Source organism: Protopterus annectens, chromosome 4.part0 (genome assembly GCF_019279795.1).
Source record: "Protopterus annectens isolate FY-2018-M chromosome 4.part0, PAN1.0, whole genome shotgun sequence".
In the NCBI taxonomy this organism is placed as follows: domain Eukaryota; kingdom Metazoa; phylum Chordata; order Ceratodontiformes; family Protopteridae; genus Protopterus; species Protopterus annectens.
The window spans coordinates 968,663,135-968,685,921 of NC_056733.1; the positions used below are offsets into that span (position 1 = coordinate 968,663,135).

General features: G+C 38.6%; 1 protein-coding gene across 1 annotated transcript in view; it reads right to left on the reverse strand.

Moving 5' to 3' along the window:
* Positions 1–15,948: 15,948 nt before the first annotated feature.
* Positions 15,949–22,787, reverse strand: part of LOC122799703 (A disintegrin and metalloproteinase with thrombospondin motifs 2-like) — a 2,689,413-nt gene continuing 2,682,574 nt past the window's right edge. Inside the window, exon 22 of the mRNA XM_044068936.1 lies at positions 15,949–17,760. Within this exon, the coding sequence (XP_043924871.1) occupies positions 17,318–17,760 (443 nt within the window). The 3' untranslated portion in view covers positions 15,949–17,317. The remainder of the gene's footprint in view (positions 17,761–22,787) is intronic.

Consider the following 22,787-nt stretch of genomic DNA (forward strand, 5'->3'; position numbering starts at 1 on the left):
AAGTAGAAAGGAGAGGAAAGTTAATGTTGATAAATAAGAAAGCTATCTTATAAAATAATGAACACACTAGGTGGATTATTTAGTCCCTGTCAATACATTCAAGTTATTTTCTTTCTTTTTTATTTAAGGTCAGTTGAAAAAATGTTGTAAGTGGCATTTCATTTAGCTGTAGTGCACATTCAAGAAAATAATTTGTTTTCTGATGTTCAATTCTGCTCTGCAGTTATAGCTTTTGACTACTGTGAAATAAAATGTTTTATAGATTAGGAAACACCTTTACACCTCTTGTAAAAGCAGAAACTTGTACAGCTAGTTGGCCAGCTAATGCACCTGGGAGAATGTTGCTGCAGAGAATGCACAAGCAAAACAGGTCAGGATGAAATACGTGATATATAACTAAGGTAATAGTTTCCACTGTAACTCCAAATCCTTAGCCTTCTTACCCACACCTCTGATCCATGACCCTTTCTCTGTTACTCCTAATTATTATTCCTAAATCCTCTCCCTGTAATCTTCCCTTCGCATGCCTTACCAGAAATATCAGGGTTATTACAATACAATTTATTCAGTGTTTTGATCGTAACTGTAAGTTGTAATGCTTTTCTATGTATTCAGCATATATTTGTGTCATCTTCAACACAAAATGTATTCACTGCATACTCATAATATTCAGTATATTCCTGTTTTCCTGTATGTATAAATAATTTATGCCAGTTGTTTTCGTTGTTGGAGCTTTTCTCCCCTGGCCTCCACTGAAAAGGGTCTATGCCTAGTTGGTTTATCCCAGTAAACAAATGCAAATAAGTAAACAAACAAATAATATTGTAAATGTGTCACAGTAATGCTTGTTAGCTCCACCCTACTACACACAAAATAACTGATATATACCAGAATTACAGACCAGTGAATTTGTAAGTGCTAGACATGACTACAGGATTCTAAACAGGAAGTCATTCTGTTGTGATTACAGGAACATTCCGGAAATCGTTTTAGCTACTGGTGCACACCACATTTTTCCTCAATTTCTTTATTCCTTTTCAATGCTATGTGCATTATAGACATGAAATACAAGTGGTATAGAGAGGAGGAATATCAGCTCGACATAAATTATGTTATGGTGGTATGCACTCTGTCAGATCGTATTGAAATGTTGGGGTTTGCAATGCCAGGTCCTAACACATCAAAAGATTGAAAATTAAGGAGAACAGAGATTATTGGACTTCATTGTTCCTCTTTAAACTTGGTTTTCAGGAATGGGAAGCCCCTCTTGCACACCCCTAACGTGTATATACCATCTCCAAGATTGCCATAAGATGGAGAAAATGGAATATTCTGAGCAATGTCAGTCTCAGACTTAGTATAGCCAAGTCTGGATTTTTGGCCTTTTAGTCTCCACATTACAGAAATTGTCATTCTGAGTCCTGATATTTCAAATAGTTACTGTTCTGTATCACCAATGTTTAATTACTGAGAGTCCCTTCTACTTGTTGTAATTGCTTCAGTTTCTACCTCCATTTCCTTAATTTGGCTTCTTTTTTCACCTGCAATGTTCCACCTGAAAAACACCTCCACACTCTCACACACACACACGCATGCACGCACACACACACTGTGGCTTCCTTATTACTTTTGGTTCACTACTGTGCTCTCAACTATTTCACTTAAACTGCATGATGTTACAGAGTACCTCTTTATGATATTTATTTTAATCTGTGAAGGTCACACTGAGAAGTTGCTGACAAAACAAAAGGACATAGAAACACAGAAGATAATGAATGCACAGAAATGATGGTTCTGCTGTTGAGAATAAAATACATTTTACACAGTCACAGTCGCAATAAAAATAAACACACACACACTTTATGCAAAACACCAGAAGAGATGCAGCTTTAATAAATATTAAAATAAAAGTTTTAATTCATATATACATTTAATGTACAGAAATACCATTAATTATAATTACTATTTATTGTGCTATAAGGTATGAGCAAGTGCTTGCATTTTATGGCAAGTGGTAAAGCAAAATAGGCTAATACTAAATTGCATAAAAGAAAACTACAGCAAATTAACTGAAAACTACAGCAAGTGAACTAAAAATGGAGGCCCCTTTGAGTAGAACATTAGCACCTTTGCTATACTGAGGACTTGGGATTGGTATCTGACAGTACAATGATTGCTCAGCAAGCAAATAGCCACGATGTTCTAACAGTGACTTTGCTATTAAAGCACCGAAGTCTGCAAGTTTACATCTCATTTAGAAAATACATATGCAGTCTAATTTAAAAGTACTTTAGAACAGTACATGACTTTTAACATGCATAACAAATGGAAGGATACCTCAGGGATTTTACAAGCATTTTCACAAAAAAAAAAAAAAAATATCAAAATGTTTAGTCTTCATTCAAGAGTTGTCGTACATATGACAGAGCCATAGAGTTTGTCAGAAGGTAAAATAGTCTGTCCTCTCTGCTTGACCCTGGTGGAATTTGTGTCCAAGGTAACAAACACCTTCCATTTGCTCACACCTTTCAAGGGTCTGAACCCCCCTTCTCCCATCATGGAACTCACCCTCTGCTTCTAAAACTGTTCCAAGTACTCACTGCTTTTCGTGTGAAAGGGTACTTCTTGACATCTGCCCAGCTCTCTCACTGTAGCTCCTCCCATTTCATCATCTTAAGTATCCTGTTATGAGGCAGAGAATCCCCTTGTGATGACAGAGACTTATAGTACTAAGTAATAATCAATCAATCAATAGCACTGGCACATGTCATCTATAATGTACTGTGCTTGGAAATATTCACTGCAACACCAAATTTTTCCTATATTTTAGACCATTGTTGTTAAAAGTGTAGGCTTTCTCAGAAAGACAGAAGCCCCAAGATTTGAATGGAGCCATAAATGCCTCAGCATGACTAGCACTGACTTACTGCACTGTTCTCTTCTCTGCCACAAGCCCAGGCCTGATTTACCTTTCTTTATGTGCCCAGAGGTATGTAAGCAGCACATAAAAAGAGAGTTATTCTGTAGGCAGCCCAATGCATCTACTTCCTGTCAGCAGAATGTATGGCTAAGGCGGGGTAGCCATGGTAATGAACAAACAGAAAATCTAACTGAAAGTCATGCACGGACAGCTGCAACACTTTCTGCAGGAGAGTGGAGCGGAGTTGCCCAACAGACTATGGCCAGTTGTGATTAGAAGGCTTTTGGAGGTATACATAATGGTCAAACTACAAGACTTTCATGAAGAATATCACAGTGTTTTCATTCTTTTGCTCATTTGGGGGGCTTATATAAAGTAGCAGAAGATAGTTATTGTTAGAATGATACAGCTGGTTTCTCATTTACCTCTTAACCTAAAGGTTAGGTGTTCTAACCTCTGCATGGGACTGAGGTTACCTATATAAAACACTTTACATCTGATATAAAAAGGCAGGCTATACTACCATGATAGACTTATACTTAGACAAGCCCTTACTTCTAGTGCAAGCCCACTAAAAAGCTCTTGCAGGAAAGGTACAAACACAAGATAACTATTAGACATCAAAATACAAGGAATGCCCTATGCAGACATGTAATGGAATGTGCCAATTTAAAAAATAATACACTCTCAATATGTGATTATTTTCCAAATTGTCCATGGAAGGGAATTTCAAAAGTTTGTCTTAGGTATATTCTTAAGACACTAAGGGAAGCACAGTCATGTCACTTTATTAGAATGAAAACATCTTAATACACAAGGTTTCATGCCAAAAGACTAATTTATCATTAGCTGTTTAAAAACAGTATTCTAATTAACAAGATATAGTTAAGACACTTCATAACATGATCTATCTACTTAACAACTGAAAAACTTTGCACAATAAATTTTTTTTCCAAATGGCTGATTGCTAATAGCTTAGATCTGCATGATTTGAGTCACCATCCTCCTTAGGTAAATTTTAAGATGGAAATGCAATGTCTGGTTGATCCCTTTAACCCCTTCAGCCTCATCCTGTCACCAAGAAACAGCCCAGATCACTGACAAAATATACACATTTCAGCCAACTTTTTCCAGTGTCCAATTTCAAGCAACCTGCAGGATGACCTACACCTGCATGGACCAGTGACAATAGGAGAAGTAAGCTGGACAGCATTAGCATAACATTGATAATGAACATCTTTCCCTTCTCTTGCATCGCTAACTAAAAGAAGCACATATGTCCAGAAAACAGAACCACAACAGGACCAGCAGAACTAACTCCAAAACTTACTGAAAGTAAAGATGTAAGAGGAAAGACAAAATGGCAGCAGCCAAACCACAATAAGACCCCAGATGATCAGTCAACATGGTCCACAGTGTTGCTTCTAAGCAATCAATAAGACTTAGGACATAACCAATAACAGCACACTATCAGAAGGACAGTAACCAATCAAATGAGGGCATTATCTGTACTATGTCCAAGTCTAAAACCAGACTGGTATGGAAGAAGGAGGGCTGTGCAGAGAGTACTTTATGACATGTTTTAATATGGGAGGCAGACAGGAGATGAGATAATGCAAACTAAGAAGCGGAGGAATTATTGTCTTGGGAAAAGGATTATTGGGCAAATTTCCACAAGCCAAACACCTTACCCTCTTAAATAACCTCAACTGTAAACGTAAGGTTAAGGATACGGGAATAGTTTTCCAGAGCCATCCACATCAAGTGTTGCTTTTTTGTGAGAATTTGTGCTAGAAAGCTTCTTTTAACGAAGATGGAAAGAATCCAGTCCTCAGTCAAGATGAAATAGTTTGGAAAATGAATGGACTCAGTGAATTTTACAATTTTAAAGTTTTTCTGACCTCTCATATGAACTGGCACCTCACCTAAGTGTCATGTTTAATCATAGCCTCACCTCAGGTTTCGTGCCCACTGAGTGGCGCAGAGCTACAGTTATCCCAATCCACAAGGGGGGATCCACCTTGGATCCCGGAAACTACCGTCCCATCAGTCTGACAAGCCTTATCTGCAAGGCCATGGAGCGTATTATCATGGAACTTATAAACAAAGACATTGGCAACCTTCAAACACTGGACCCCACCCAGTTTGGGTTTGTGAAGGGCCGATCTTGTCTCCTGAACCTGATTGACTTCTTTGAATCAGTCTCCAGAGCCATGAACAAGGGTAAGGTGGTCCACACAGCCTATCTAGACCTTGCCAAGGCCTTTGACACCATCCCCACTCTGGAATCATAGATAAACTTACTAAGTTGGGCATTAATCCCTATGTCACCCAATGGGTTGCTAAATGGCTTACTGATAGAACCCACACTGTAAACGTGTGACTCCAAATCCAGCTCCAGACAAGTGACAAGTGGAGTACCTCAGGGTTCAGTCCTGGGGCGCTCTTGTTTGGCATCTACTTCTCTGAAGTATAGGTCAACACTAAGGGACTCTGGCTAACAAAGTTTGCAGATGACTGCAAACTGGGAGCCATTATTGAATCCCCAAATGATGTGGATACTCTACAAAAGGGCCTTACAGAAACAGATGCTTGGTGCCAGAGCCATGGGCTCAAGCTCAATGCCAAGAAATGTATTGTTATCCCCTTTGGGAAAAAACATGTATCCATGAATTACCATATAGGTGGCAGTACACTAAACACAGAAATGTGATAAGAGACTTAGGGATACAGGTGGACAGTGGTCTCACCTTCGATAACCACATCGCCACAACAGTCAGGAAATCCTTCTATGTGGCACACCTCATCACGAAGGGCTTTACATCCAGAAAAAAGGAGGTCATTGTCCCACTGTACTCATCCCTCATTAGACCCATTATAGAATACAACGCTTCATTGGGTATGTACCTCTCAAGACATCTGCAACAACTGGAAAGGCCTCAGAAATACCTCACTAAAAGAATCACAGGCCTAAAGCAGATGCCGTATGCTGACCACCTTAAAAAACTCCAGTTATACTCTGTTGCATATAGTCTACTCAGAGGCGATCTCTGCTTAACATACAAGGCCATGTCAAACCCAGAGCTGTTGGACATGCTACACTTAAAGAAATCCCAATCCCTCAGAGCTACATGCCCCAGGGATCTAAACCTTGTCATCACAATAAACAAAACATGCTGGAGGGATAGGTTCCTGACCCAGAGACTCCCCAGACTCTGGAATAGATTGCCCATACATGTCAAGCAGAGTGCCTCTTTGGACCTCTTCAAAAGGAACCTTGACGATTGGATGGGAGAAAGGAAATTCACCCCAGGGATCACGTCAGTCGCCCTGCTAGACAGGGGTCCAGGAAAGTAAATAATGTGGGAAGAAATAGCCAGGGAATTGTTATGGCTAGGCTTGTATAGGCCCGAGGGCTGATAGCCTAGTACCAACCTATGAACCTATGAACCTATGAAGACTAGCATCAATTAACAGTATATGTTGGATGTCTATGGAGTAAAGGTGGTGCTGCTAAGGATATTTAAAGAAGCTCTGCAATACAAATGATCATTCAGGGATTTTCAGAAAGAAATCTTTGAGCTGTACACCAGAACCATGGAAGGCAATTGTTTTTAAAGCAGGCAACAATGGCCAAGCTGATGTGTCATGCTGGATCGTTTGAACAGTCATCAACATACTACCCGACAAGCTTAGGTGCCCTGCTCTGGTATAGAGTACAAGGGACTATTTTATTCACGCAGGAGCCAGGTTGTAAAGTGCACAATAATAATGCCATGTGACATTATCAGAGTCAACATATCCAAGTTTACAGCAGTCAAAGTCTAGGCACTTACACTGAATATGCAGCAATAATCCCTGGGGAAATTCAAGAGGGAAAGGACCCTCTTAGCTTGGAAATCTTATCCACAAAGAATCATGCCACTTTTGTTACAGTGAACAGAGGAATAAAGCATTTAGTGGTATGGAAAACTGAGTGCGCAGACTAATATATCATTCAGAAAGCACATCTACACAGTCTGATGCAACAGAAATCTCAGTGTAAAAAAGATTCCCTTTTACACAATATGTCTCATATGTTGCATAATGTATATCTGAAATGGTCCATTAATAACTTCAGTGGGATTTTTCCTAAAGTTGATTTCTTTTCAGGACGATCAAGAGAGAAATACACAAAAGTACCAAGTAAAATTATTTTAACTTATTTGTTGAAAATATGAATGTAATGTGTCCACTTTGTTACACATTATTAGATTTATCATTTAAAATGCACATCTCCAGCACTCAACTTCTTTTTGGAAACATCTGTCAGTATGCCTATAGATGGGTAGGCTTACTGGAGTCATGTAATGCTCTCCTAACAAACCACAGAAAAGTGCATTTTGAGTGCTTGTTTGACATAGACTGGTTAAGTACAGGGGTTCAATGCAGACTGGAGTTTTACCCCACCTCCCCTTCCAGCAGGTTTATACTTGATTGCATTACAAGGAGGTTTGCAGCATCCTATGGAGGATGCAGGTTTTCCCCTACAAAAATAAGCACATTTCTAACTTTGAACTATGCTTATGTTTGATGCATTTATTTCTCTTCGAACTCTAGTTGATTTTGTTGCTTCCATGACGTAGGTAGGGAGCTTAAACGGCTCTGCACCAAAAGGTGGTCTTTTTTGTAAAACATCCAACTGACGTTTTTCTGTTCTTGGACTGTTTCCTTTAGGCGTATATTAATAACACCCTCTATGCCACAAGGACATAAATACATTCTTATGTAGGCCAGTTTCTTTTTCTTCTAAAAAATATTTGTTTATCTATGTATGATTCAAGAGGGATCTCTGTTTTTCACCAGTCAGTCTTTTATATTTTTTATTTATTGTTCTTTTGGGGACAGAGGTTTTCCTTCAATCAGTATTGCAGTCTTAAATACCCTGGAGAAGAAGAAATCTGGAATTATTTTTAATGACCAGTTTCCACATTTATTTATTACAGTTTTTGATGGGCTTTATTTCTGGAACTCTACCAGGACAACAAAATGACCTGCACTCCCATTCAAGGTTTTGTAATTGTCATATGCATTTCCTGCATGGGGAGCTCTGTGCAGAGAGTACTTTATGACATTTTTTAATATGGGAGGCAGACAAGAGATAAGATAATGCAAACTAAGAAGCGGAGGAATTATTGTCTTGGGAAAAGGATTATTAGGCAAATTTCCACAAGTCATGTAAAGATATGGATGGCACGGATTAAAGATGCATTGAAGAAGAACACCTACAAAGGTAAGGCAGGTTTTAAAGAATTTGAGGATGAGTCTCACAGATCTTACATAACTATAATTTGAAAGGTTTCACAGATATCTATTCAGCACTTCCATGAAATCTGGTATAAGCTGGAAAGAAGGGATGAGGGCTTTCTATGTCAGGATTTTGCTGAACTTGCTTGAAAGAGTATCAGGTAGAAGAGAAGTTTATCGATTGACTAAAATGGTACATAAATAAGCAGGTGGAGATGAAATGAAAAAAAAATGATGTATCCATTATGCTCACTTTAAGTCACTGTTTGAAAAATGTTTACACAGGCTGTTAACCTCATTGTAGAATTTGTAGAATTTCCAAACACTCCAACTTTCTGTGTTTTAATGTTGGCTTTTGTAAAAGCTTCTGGCATTGCAAAAAGCCTTCCAAATGGAATGTGAATTCAAAACATTGAACATCTTTCATCAGTTCCTTTGGCTTTGATACCTTGGCTGGCCTCATCTTTTAGTCATGGTGTAGGCCTGTGGTTTGTTCCCTGAAATGTTTGGGGAAATAATTTAATGTGTGGTAGTATAGCAATAACCCACGCCTGGGTGTGGGTAATGCTGGATTTACCCACGGATGGTGTGGTTTGGTCACGAAGGTGAAGCCCGAGTGGCCAAACAAAGCCAACCGTGGCTAAATCCAGCATTACCCACACCCAGAAGTGGGTTATTATTATAATGACATTATTTAAGAAAAAAAATAATTACTTTTCTTAAATAATGGCATTGTATAATGCCTCCTTGCTGCCCTTCTGCAGCTGTCTGGTATTCTGCGGCAGTTCTGATGTACTGTGCATGCGTATGCCTACGCAGTACATCAGAGCTGTGGGCAAAAGCAATGGAGAAAGCAAGATCTCCGTTGCTTTTTACAAACTGTTTTGCTATTTTAAATGGGTTTAACATAGCGAGACAGCTTTAAAAAAAGCAACGGAGAATCTCCGTTGCTTTTTTTAAAGCTGTCTCGCTATGTTAAACTCGTTTAACATAGCGAAACAGTGTGAAGCAACAGAGATCTTACGTTCTCTGTTGCTGTAAAAAAAGAGTTATAGTAATGGAAAAAGTCCGGGTGACCGGACCTTTTTCCATTACTATAACTCTGATTTACAACGTGCACGCTGACCAATCAGCGTGCACGTTTTTGAATATTAATGGGGGGGGGTCGTTGTATAATGACACATTTAGAATGTATTCCAGAGCTATTGCATGATTCTGCCTGCAAAGAAACACAGAACCAATCTATGGGTGCCTGTTTGAGCCTTAGGATTGGTTTACTGCTGTGTCAGAAAGATCTGTATTTGATAGTTGAGTCTCTGGTCTTAGATTCTTTTACTGAGAAAGAAATGGTTACAATGCAAAGGTGTAGTGGTCATTTAAAGAGGAGGAAATACGGGATGAACATTTAATGAGAAGAGTCTGTGGTAAATGTTTCAGATGTTCAGGTCAAGGAATATGTGGTGTAAGATATAATATTTCTGCCTGGTGGGGGAGAGGTTCAGTTAGATAATGTGTATATATATATATATATATATATATATATATATATATATATATATATATATATATATGGGAACACTCAGATCTGCTCTGAGTTACAGCATAATGGCACTAAATATACAGAACCAACTGATATTGCCAACATCCTAGCAGATAGGTTCAGTGCTAACTTTACCCCCCTCTCACCCCCTAGAGGGCCCATCTCTATACTGGAAGAATGCAAAGTTCCTATAATCACGGCTGCACAGGTAAAAACACACTCTCCAAAGCCAAGAACACAGCATCCATGGGACCTGACAATATCCCAGGCTGCGTTCTACACGAACTACAGAATGAACTGGCACCCTACCTAAGTACCATGTTCAATCATAGCCTCACCTCAGGCTTTGTACCCACTGAATCGCGCACTGCGACAGTTATCCCACTCCACAAAGGGGGAGCCACGATGGACCCCGGGAACTACCGCCCCATTAGCCTGACGAGCCTGGTCTGCAAGGCCATGGAACATATCATCATGGAGCTCATAAACAAAGACATTGGTAATCTCCAAACTCTGGACCCTACTCAGTTTGGATTTGTAAAAGGCAGATCATGTCTCCTAAACCTGATTGACTTCTTTGAAGCAGTCATCAAAGTCATAGATGAGGGTAAAACGGTTCACACAGCTTATCTCGATCTTGCCAAAGCTTTCGACACCATCCCCCACTCTGGAATTATAGATAAGCTCACTAAACTAGGTATAAATCCCTATGTCACAAGATGGGTTGCCAACTGGCTCACGGACAGAACCCACATTGTGAAAGTAGCGGATTCCAAATCCGACATCAGACCAGTGACAAGTGGAGTACCACAGGGTTCAGTCCTGGGTCCTCTCCTGTTTGGTATCTACTTCTCTGAAGTGCAGGCCAACACAGAAGGTCTTTGGCTAACAAAGTTTGCAGATGACTGCAAACTAGGAGCCATAATTGAAACTCCTAACGATGTGGACAAACTACAAAAGGGCCTCACTGAGACAGATACCTGGTGTCAAAGCCATGGCCTGATGCTCAATGCCAAAAAGTGTATTGTCATCCCCTTTGGTAAAAACTCTGTACCATGAACTACCACATAGCTGGTAGTCTACTTAATGCCGAAAATGTGATAAGACACCTTGGGACACAGGTGGACAGTAGTCTCTCCTTTGATAATCACATTGCCACAGTGGTCAGGAAATCCTTCTACGTGGCTCATCTCATCACAAAAGGATTCTCATCCAGAAAAAAAGAGGTCATTTTTTTCCCCTCTACTCATCACTCATTAGACCCATTATAGAGTACAACGCCCCTTTTGGTATGTACCTCAGAAGACATCTACAACAACTGGAAAGACCACAGAAATACCTCACAAAGAGGATTACTGGCCTCAAATAGATGCCCTGTGCAGACCATCTCAAAAAACTACAGCTTTACTCCATCGCATATCGCCTACTCAGGGGCGATCTGTGCCTAACATACAAAGCTATGTCAAACCCAGAGCTATTGGACATGCTCCATTTAAAGAAATCCCAATCCCTCCGAGCTACATGCTCTAGGGACCTTAACCTTGTCACCACAATAAACAGAACATGCTGGAGGGATAGATTCCTGTCCCAGAGACTTCCTATACTCTGGAACAGACTACCTATCTATGTCAAACAAAGCTCCTCATTAGCACTCTTCAAGAAAAATCTTGATGATTGAATGGGAAATGGGAAATTCACCCCGGGGATCACTTATGTGGCTCTGCTCGATAGGGGCACAGGAAAATAATTTTCTTGGGTGGCGAAAGCCAGGGTACATTTTTGGCTAGGCTTGTATGGACCCTAGGGCCGATAGCTTAGTACCTACCTATGAACCCATATATATATATATATATATATATATATATATATATATATATATACACATATATACACACATATATATATATATATATATATATATAGAGAGAGAGGGAGAGAGAAGGGATATCCTGAATGCTTCCATGTTTCCTCTAGGACTTAACTGGTGCACCATTCTTGATGGATGTTGATCTGTACAAGAAAAATGGATAATTTCCTGTATTTAGCCAATATTCTGATTTGTCCAACATGTTAAGTTTGTGTTCCTGGGTCTAAAACTCTACTTGGGTACTTTACAGTAAGTACTACAGTAAACTCTCAGTTAACCGACACCCATGGGGATTGGTAAATGCCGGATAACTGCAGTTTGCGGTCGCTTCAGAGTTACTATTAAAAATAGGTGTGACTAATACTGTACCCTATACTATTTGTTTGGTTTCACTTGTTCTCAGGTTCAGGAGAGAGGGAATTTATTCCTATGTTGTTGTCTTTTGGCTTTTCCCGGTTAGGGGTCGCCACAGCGGGACTCCGGTCTGCTAATGATTGGCAGTAGATTTTCACGAACGCCGAGATGCCAGCTCGACGTTCAACCTTCAATGAAGGCACACCCATTTATGCATGTCTTTTGAACACCCACCCAACCGCGGGGAGGACATGCAGACTCCACGCAGAAAGCACTCCTCGCACTCCAGACAAGAATCGAACAGGAGAACCTCTTGCTGTGAGGCAACAATCTTCCTTTTAAAACTCAGACTCTAAAACTGTAAGGTATTTTTGGGGGGGGGGGGGCAGAAAGTGCAACAGATGAAAATTGTACTGTTTTACTTTGATTTTTTTTTTTTTTGGTGGCTTGAGAGTGCTCATTGCTTGAGTTCCAGTTAACTGAGAGTTTACTGCACCGGTATTCAGGTAAGTTATTGATGTAGCTTGTTTTGGCTTTAAGAATGTAATACCTGATTGAAAACGTTGTAGAACATCTCTGCTAGTTGTACAAGTATGCATGACAGTTAAGTTTAAAGTTAAGCTTAACACTAATGACCAACTACAATTTTTTTTGCCATTTCTTTTTGTTATAGTCATGCCATCATCTTGTAAAGTGGACTTTTTATTCTAAAACCTGTAGTTTTTACTTTAGTTATTTCAGTGGACCTATATTTATTACGTTTAATAAACTGGCATTTCTGTTTACTGTATGCTGTGCAACTGAACTGGACAAGATTCTTAGTAAGGCATATAGTGCTTGGTAAACAGTGCTAACAAAATAAATGTAAAACAAAAAAATAGTTTATCAGTGGACTGATTGATAACTTCCAGGGAGAAAACTACAAATATGTGAATCACATGCATTCTGGATTTGTCCAGAATACCAGTTACAGAAAAAAAGACAGAAAGAAGAAAAAGAGAAGCCACAGGAGAGGGAAGTGTTTTGCCAGCTTTGAAAGTTGTTAAAAACAGTTAGCTGTATTGAACAGACAACAGCACCGTTTCAACTTTTTTAAGAACTCTGGACAAATCCAAAAATAATAGGAGGACAAGGGATCAAATCAGGGACAGTTTTTAAAACCATCTCTAATTCACATAAAAAGTTAATAGAACATCAGGCTTTACATCAACATGCATTTTCTGAACAGGAAGTATTAAACTTTGCCTGGCATTTTTGACTGACTGCAATTCTTGGTAATTCACCAGAAATTCAAAACCTTTACAAAGGACAAGGCAAACCATTGAGGCGAAAACAGGGACAGCTGTGAGGTTTGGACGGGAGACAGAATCAAGTCCTCCTCTGTGGAATTAACCTAAAAGCTGTTAAAACTTCAGGATAACACACTATCACACTATAGTAAACAGCTGTATGTTACAGAATGATCACTTTACCAAGTCGTCATTTTCAAACATTTGCAAATTATAATAAATGTTTTCCTTTTAGCACTAATTCCTTGTGGTATAATATACAAATGCACTGTACAGCTGGTCTGCCATTGAGGTGATACACACATCTATAGTTTTTCCCCTAAAATCCATGGATAGACAATGATTTATTAGTTTTATATCTGTTGTATTACACTGTTCGCCTAGCACTACAGACCTATAAATCTTATCCTATTCTATCTTACTATTTTACCTTTTACTTGAATATAACTGGTTTTATTTATTGATTTATTGCCTCACTGAGCAAATGATTGTGCTGCTTTCTGGTTACTTTCTAATAAAATTTGCTGCAGCCCACACAACGCATGCCAGCCCACTACAAACCGCTTTCTTCCCTGTGATGCATCATCAGAAGGCGGGGCTGGATGACAAGGTATAATGATCATCAGGAGGCGGGGCTGGGTGACATGGCATAATGATCATCAGGAGGCGGGGCTGGATGACAAGGTATAATGATCATCAGGAGGCGGGGCTGGATGACAAGGTATAATGATCATCAGGAGGCGGGGCTGGATGACAAGGTATAATGATCATCAGGTGGCGGGGCTGGATGACAAGGTATAATGATCATCAGGAGGCGGGGCTGGATGACAAGGTATAATGATCATCAGGTGGCGGGGCTGGATGACAAGGTATAATGATCATCAGGTGGCGGGGCTGGATGACAAGGTATAATGATCATCAGGAGGCGGGGCTGGATGACAAGGTATAATGATCATCAGGTGGCGGGGCTGGATGACAAGGTATAATGATCATCAGGTGGCGGGGCTGGATGACAAGGTATAATGATCATCAGGTGGCGGGGCTGGATGACAAGGTATAATGATCATCAGGTGGCGGGGCTGGATGACAAGGTATAATGATCATCAAGAGGTGGGGCTGGATGACAAGGTATAATGATCATCAGGAGGCGGGGCTGGATGACACAGTATAATGAAGTAATAGTTGCTCAGTATACAGTAAAAAGAAACAACAGCTTATTAAAATGAATACATATAGGGTAACTGAAATAACTACCATAAAAGCTATACATTTTAGAATAAAAAGCCCAGTTTACAAGATGAGGGCATAATTTTAACAAAAAGAAATGGTAAAGAAACTTTCGACTTGACATGTAATGCTAGATATTACAGATAACAATATGACCTGAACTGTGGTATACAGTAATGCTTAAATTATTTACAGCTATTTGGCAAGTATTTTGTGCATTTTCATTGGATACAATTTCTGATGTGTTTGATGTTAGTGTTTTTCATTTATATTGGCCCCCTCATATGCAGTCAAGTCTATTGTTTTAAACATAAACAGGATTCTGTATCTATGACAACGCATAAAATAAAGCTTCAGTTGGATGTGTGGTTAAGTTACTGCTTCACAGTGTTAGGTTGTCCAGTTTTGGTCCTAGAAGGGGTGGCTTCTGTGCTGCATATGCATGTCCTCCCTGATATTGAATGTCTTTTCACCTAGTGTTCCAGTTTTGTGTCACATCTCAAAAACTGGTGATTCTTCAAAGTGCCCATGTGTGTGTGTGTGTGTGTGTGTGTGTGTGTGTGTGTGTGTGTGTAAATGCAGACTCTGTGTTTGTGTGTGCATCCAATAAAGTATCAGTTTCTCTGCCTTGTCCCCAATTAATATAATAGGATACACTTTTAGCCCCCCCCCCCGTGAATATAAGAAGGGATATGAAGGGAAGAGAGAATTAAATACTTCTGCATGAGGTTGTTTTACTCCTGTTTGAGCTAAGGAATTATTCGTGGTTGTAGGAGTCAAGGTTTTAAGATTGTCAGCCTAATAAAAGTTGTTAAATCTCTTTTGCAGTATGCAGTTAGCTATTGTGCAGTGGTGATGGAACTCCACACCATAGTAGGCTTGTGAATGTTTTTAAACCCATTGCTATGTCTACATCAACTCCAGCCAGATACAAAACAACCTCTTGTCCAAGGCTCTGTGTTTCTTATGTGCTAACATTGGTCTATAGTGTACCATCTTGATAAGGTCTGTAAAGCATTGTATAATGTTATGGGCACACAGCATTATGAATGGAATTCTCAAATGATTTATGTATCGTGTTAATGAGTTATATCATTTGGAGTTCAGAAATGACTTGCATATTTTACAACTCTGTGTTTAAATGGGTTATACACCTGGAACACTAATACATAAAAAGGGAGTCAGAGACAGAATACCTGATACACAATGCATGAGACCCGATACACAATGTCTGAGCCTGTCTCATGCTGCAACGCAAATACATAGCAGAGATTCAAGGCTGTAGTGTTTACACAACTGCTGTACTCTGCTTAGCAGCATTTACACAGTCTTTGAATGCATGAGTGAAAATCCCACGTGTGAGTCACAGTGGGGTATGCAGACACAAGCATGTTTTAAAAGCATAAAAACGGAGTAAAATCTGTTATGTAGCGGCATATAGTTAACAGAGGGGCAGTTATTACAAAATAACTGCTGGGTGGTTATACAGGGGTAAAGGAAGACTGTAGAAGGGCAGGGACTACAGAGCTGACCTGATTATGGCATTTTATACGTTATCAAACTTACTGCTAGGGTTGGAGTCAGGCTACAGACGTCAGTCAGTAAACAAGATGGACAAAGATACATGCAGACAGAAACTACATGTCCTGGATCAGAGAACAAATCCTCACTTCTGGGGAAATTACTCCTAATGAGATCTATGTATTGAACTGTGAAGGTAATACACTGAATTTAATTCCACAGATTTCATAACAGTGAACTGAATTAAATACAAAACGAGAATACCTGTGACTAGGGAAGGTAGCGTGAGAACAAGGCGATTCCTAGTCATGGTTTTAAGCATTTGTATAATTGTAACCATATGAAACAAGTTTTAACCTTGCATAATACACAGTGGCAATTTTAAAATAATTCAGCATCCTTTTCTAACTGGCTTATTTAACAAGCAACAAAAAATATGAGAGACAATCAATTGGCAAATCACTTGCAAAGTGGCAAACATAGTCTGTGTATTAAAATCAAGTTTCCCTCTTCAGTAAAAATTTATGTGCTTAACAACGGCCATACTTCAGCAAAAAAAAATCACAGGGTAACAGTAATTACATGCATCTAGGATTGTAATTAGTTTATAAAAACAAGTGCAGTGAATAAGTTGATGACATTTAACTCATTTAAACAGTCAAATAATATAGAACATGTTATCTATTAAAATATAATTTCTAATACCATTCCAAATCTCTTCTTAGAGCACCGTAGGGTATAAAGCAGGGTCTTCCTGAAATTTTTTGGAAAGAATCAGATGTGATTGTAGTGAAAAATTACATATATATTTATCCATATAAATCATATAAATGTAAAAAGTTATCACAGAAAAATACACTGAAGTGTGTGGTGAAATAAGACAGTGAGATGAAACTGTGAATAATTCTGAACTGAATATAAAATTAAAAATTTGATATTTTCTCTCAAAGCACCTTTCACAGAGAAACAGAATGGAACATTGTGCTCCAAATGTCTTCATTTTGTTCAAATATATACTGTGCATTAAAAAAGTCTACAGTAACGAAAAGAAAAAAAAGAATTATTTTAAATGTATCTTAGAAAGGAAGTTGGGTTAAATTTGTGCAAAAATTCTTTCAAAAGTTTCTTATAATATAATTAAATTAAACATAAATTCCATTTCAGGCAAACATTTGAAAACTAAGCATATAGTTTTCATTTCTGTCATAGTGCTTTTTTTTATTTCTGATATGCCATGGCTTTATTCAAGAGTGCAGCAATATCTCTATAAGAGAAAAAAGAAACATTATTTGTCCTTTCACACCTTTTTTTCTTTATGTGACCTTTTTAAAATTCCCTTGTTTTTGTTTCTCTGCAATCAACTGCTGTATTCTTGGATTCTTTGTTTTCTGATATATTGTGTTTCTCCCTTTTATTACATTAATGCGAGAGTCTTCATTTTCCAGTCTGCCTACTTCAAAAGGAATATCTACAGCATTGGTTTCGGGTCTGTGTTTAGTTGTATTGAATTTCGAGACGTCTTTATCCTTTACAATAACTGGGACAGCTGTAGATTCAGTCACTGTTTTTATAGATTTGGTTGGCTTAACCAATGTAATCCTTTCGAGTTTATTATAGTTGCTGACTGTTCCGTTGCTTGAATTGTTATTGGAATCACAAGTTTTGCAACATAAATTTTTGAAGCTGGGAACTGAGCAGTGCTGACTCAGTATTTCCATTTGACAAAATATTGATCTGTCTTTCCGACACTGTTCCTCTGCAAAAAAAAAAAAGAAAAAAAACAAACAAAAAATTAAACTAAGCATATATAATGAATACAAGATGTAGGTGTGCTTGGCTGATGTGCTAAATTTCTCTGTGATTATGTTTAGACATTCTGTTCAGACACATGAAGTTTACGCTGCCCTTGTCAAATCATTTTAGCAAAAGAATTATCTAAGTTTTTGTATTAAAAGCTGTTTAATTGTCATCAGTCTGAACCATTTTCAACGCATTCATAATGTATCTATTTGCAAATCAGTGCCAGAGAATGGCTTGTGCTTTTAAATCCATTTCTGACATAAAAATGCTAGATCTGTAAATATATGAGATACATTAAATATCTCCATGTCTGTACTGACAAACGTATATAAATCAATAAACATTCCTTGCATTTTATTTTGGAATCTGCATAGAACACCCAGTCATGCAGATTTCTATTATCCTTTGTTTAAAAGATCATTAAAATGCCTACCGATTCAATTATGCGATATTCATTATGAATATTTAAAAAAGACCCAGACACTGCATGCAGGCAACCAAACTTACACTCTCTCTCTTTGATCTCGACTACAGATAAAACACTACAGCTTTATATTCTTTCTTTTAATAGCTAATGAAATATGTCTACATTCTTTAAAAAATCTCATAGTTTAACATGTTAGTATGTTCTTTTGGCAAACATATCAGTATTGTTAGATATCTACTTTTTTATTCTTTCATCTGTCAGTACCTGACAGCTGAGCTCCAGCGAAGAGACATATGGGAGCTGTACCCCAGCCCTTCACTTAGCTAGTGAGTGTATTTGTATGTTGGCACTTGTGGGGAGGGTCTGCTCTGAATAGCTGTGTCTCATTTGATTGACATGTGATTATTTGAACCTAAAACAAATAAAACCTTGGGCAGTCACTACTCAAAACGTGGATACTCCCAGTGTTTAAATGTTTATGGCACACTTGGTAGATCAGTCATTTTGTTAAATGGGTTGCTGTTTGTGAGATTTTTTTTTCCTGTGCTTTACAAACCAATTTTTAGTTTGTAATGGTTATTGTCAGTAAATAATGCCAGTATAGGGAACTGTTATCATTGATTTCTGTAGGAAATTGCTGCTTGCTGGTATTTGCAGGTGGGGATTCCAATGTTTTGGTAGAATTTTCCCTTCTCTGAGTTTCTGCATTCATAGAGTTGGCATATATAAGTTTGGGAGATGTGGAGTACTTACTCCCCCCATTGGGGCTTATCCCCACCTCAAAAGTACTTGCGTCTTCTTCTCCCACTTGTGTTTTTTGGTATTTGTGTGTTTAAGTTATGGTAAAAATAAAGTATTTGGTCTAGTTTTAGACTAAATGTAATTCTGCCAAATAAATTTTCTACTAAATGCAATTTCAGCTGTCTTTTCTACCAAATGTGATTCTACAACTTGTATCTGCAACTAAAGGTAATATTACATGTGTGTGTGTGTGTGTGTGTGTGTGTGTGTGTGTGTGTGTGTGTGTGTGTGTGTGTGTGTGTGTGTGTGTATGTATTTATATGAATATATATTATATTTATGGTCACAGTTCATTTGGTGAGACACTTGTGTGCAGCTAAATGATCTGCAGTGTGTTTTATGTTAAAGACAAATTGCGGATCAGGCAATGTCTGGGTTGGTCAACAAAGGTATATGGCTTTGTGGGAATCTGTGTGCTAGTGTATGTGTTTTAAGGTTGTAGCAGGGGTTAGGTAAGGGGATAGGTTTGTTGTATTTGCGAGTGTGCATGTTTTAGACATAGTGTATGCGTGAGTATGTGTGTTTTAGGGTATGAACTAGGTAAGGGGAGAAATTAAGTATGTGCGAGAGTGCATGTGAGTTAAGGCTCAAAAAAGAGAATAGATATAGTGTTGTATGGGTGAGAATGTGTATGGTGTGTGTGTGTGTTTGTGTGTGTGTGTGTGTGTGTGTGTGTGTGTGTGTGTGTGTGTGTGTGTGTGTGTGTGTGTGTGTATGCACTCTCTGAGTGTACAAGCTGTCTTGGGTAGTGGGTAAGTTACCATCGGGGATTTTTGAAGGTAAGGTGAACAGTTAGAGTTACAGGTAGGGTTGGGATCAACATATATTACTAATGTGTTGGAGGCAGGTGAAGCCCCATAGACCACCTTAGCAATTCTAATCCCGCTCCTAACCCAAACCATGCAACTTACTTTAAAAATAACCTTTTTGTTATACTTCCACTATTCAATCCAATTTGAATGTGCAGTAGGGTTATGGTTAGTAGGTTTAAAAATGAAATTACAGTAGAAAGTCTATTATCCAAACTAACTGGGACCTAGGGTAGTTTGGATAATCAAACTGTTCGGATAATCAAACACACACTGAATCAGATAAAACACTTCTAAAATCTTATTTTTTTCTGTATGCAGGGAATACACTTCCCAACCATTCAGTGATTCCAGTGGACAATAAAGAATATATTTTACACTACAAGCTCAAACAGCATGCACAAGTGAGTACATATAACATTTACATATTCAGAATTTGACTTTTCCTATCCAAAAACTTTGGAAGGCTGTGTTCGGATAACTGACATTTCAGATAATTGACATTCAGATAATCGACTCTCTACTGTAGCTTACTTTTTCAATGTACTGGCTGCCGGCAATTTTAGTCATTAATATTAGGAATGGTCAACATGTTTTGATGAATGTTTTGTGTGCTGATCAATTAACATGTCGACCATTCATGATATAATATAATATAATATAATATAATATAATATACCAACTCCAGACTGCACACACTTGGAGAAGACAGAAAACATGAAGACACTGTAGCACTGTCTTCATTCTTTTCTCTTAGTTTAGTTGCCATGATTTTTCAAGTCCAAAATTCTGAATGTAAATCAACTAGCCTGCAACAAACAGAAGACTCCTGCCTTTGTGTGTGAGATTATGTTTTTTTTTGCGTGTGTGTGTAGTTCCTATTAGATGACCAAAGACGCATTCTATCGAATGCGTCTTGGTCGAACTTAAAATAATGAAAAGGCAAAATAGCGGAGTGGCTTTTAAGCAAATTCTTTTCCAGGGAAAGAATTTGCTTGGCTGCTTCCGTTACTTTGCCGTTTTTGGCATTGTAGTGGGATCTCGGAGTTGGTATAATTCACTGGGGGGGGGGGGGTGTATGTATGTATGTATTCTTTCAATTTTTTTTTCTTTTTTGGAACATGTTCTGAGCTTTTGAGACTGTAAGCTTTTGCTTACTTGGGGTCGATTATTCATCATTCGCTTTTTTTAAGCATCCGATGATATAATATAGGCATGTGTCCATATCTGTGTACGTGGTTCCACTTTAAATCATCGACTGTTCAGAACATCGACGTTCTGATCATTGAGATCAGAACATCGATGTTCAGAACATCGAAGGTTTAAAGTGGAAGTGCCAGGTAAGTGAAAATGTAGAATTGTGTGTGTGTGTATGCAGGGCAGCAAAGTGCCCTGCATGTTGTGGGTGTGTGTGCCATCTGAGTGTTGGCATTACAGGTAGGGTAGGGGAAATCTCCCATTTAGCGCTACCACATATAGCGGTAAATGGGAGATTTCCCTTACCCCACTGTAGTGCGATCTCGGAGTTGGAATATTAAACTGCGGGGTGTGGAGGGCACAGCTCCCCACATGGGGGATGCAGGAGGGCGAAGCCCCCATGCATAACATATTTTTGTAATGTATTTGGTGATTGTGTGGTTCATTTTGAAACTTCGATGTTCTGAACATCAATGTTCTGGTCTCAATGATCAGAACGTCGATGTTCTGAACATTCGATGTTTCAAAGTGAATCCGTGTATGCATATATACTTGTACATAATTTTGCTACATTACTAAGGCTACTAAAACTTTATTTCCTACAGTTTGCTGTTAACGAATTGAGTCTCAGAATACCAGCAGTGGAAGATTATCGACTTCTGGTGGCTGCCATTTTAAAATGTCAGAATTAGCTGAGTTGCTGATGCTGTGCTAAATGCTGAGAAGATACTCGAAGGAAGGACACTCAGCAAACTCGGAGCTATAATATATAACATTAAGTATCCTGTTTTTTGTTTATTTTGTTCTTTATTTCTTTGTTATTTATAGCACTTTGTGTACTGTGTATTTTTCTAGCTAGTTTCACTGTGTGTGAGGTATTAACTGGAAGTTGTCCACGTTTATTAAGCATCTGTTGGGTTGTTTGTTTATGATAACTTGTTGCAGTTAAACTCTTTTTTCTAGTGGCTCCTTTAGCTGTTTAAAACTTTCATTTAAAGGCTCACTGCTGCTTTTCAGCTGTGAAACATTTCTGCAGTTTGTTTCCCACCCTCCCTTCGTGCTGGTATAGTGTTTTTATAGTTGGTGGCTTTGCAGTTGCCCGCCCCTAGTGTAAATTTGATCTGGGACCCTCCTCCCAGTCTAGTGTCATTACCTCATTCTACCCAGTACAGGGAGAGCATTTGAGAAGGCCAATCAGCTTAGTTTCTGCTACTCCTTTCTCTCTTTCCACAAAAAAAAAAAAAAAAAAAAAATGTATCTGCTTTACTATATTTGTGTTTTTTCCTACTTTATTTTGCTTTTGCGTCATCTTAAAAGTACTCAATTGTATTTATTACTGCTTGGTGTAACTCATTCTAAGCCTTTTAGTTTAAGCACCTGGGCTTCAGACCAGTTTTACATTAAGAAGGTTTGTGGTCTGCACTGTGGTGGCAGGACAGGTAGCTTACATCCTTCTAAGTTGGGAACTGCTGATTGAGGGCTCAGTGTCTGTTATTCTAAAAGTGTATTAGTTCTGGTTTAAGCACTTGGGCTTCAGGCCAGTTATTTTACATTAAGAAGGATCGCGGTCTGCACTCTTGTGGGAGGAGAGGCTGGACTCTGCCCTTCTGAGCTGGGAATTTCTGGTTAAAGGCTTATAGTGCCTGCATATTTCAACTGTTTCTTACTGAAATTGGTACACCTTGTTTGCTGTAGCATAGACTTGATCCAGGCCTGCTGAATTTAGCTTTGTTTCTATGCTTGTTGTTT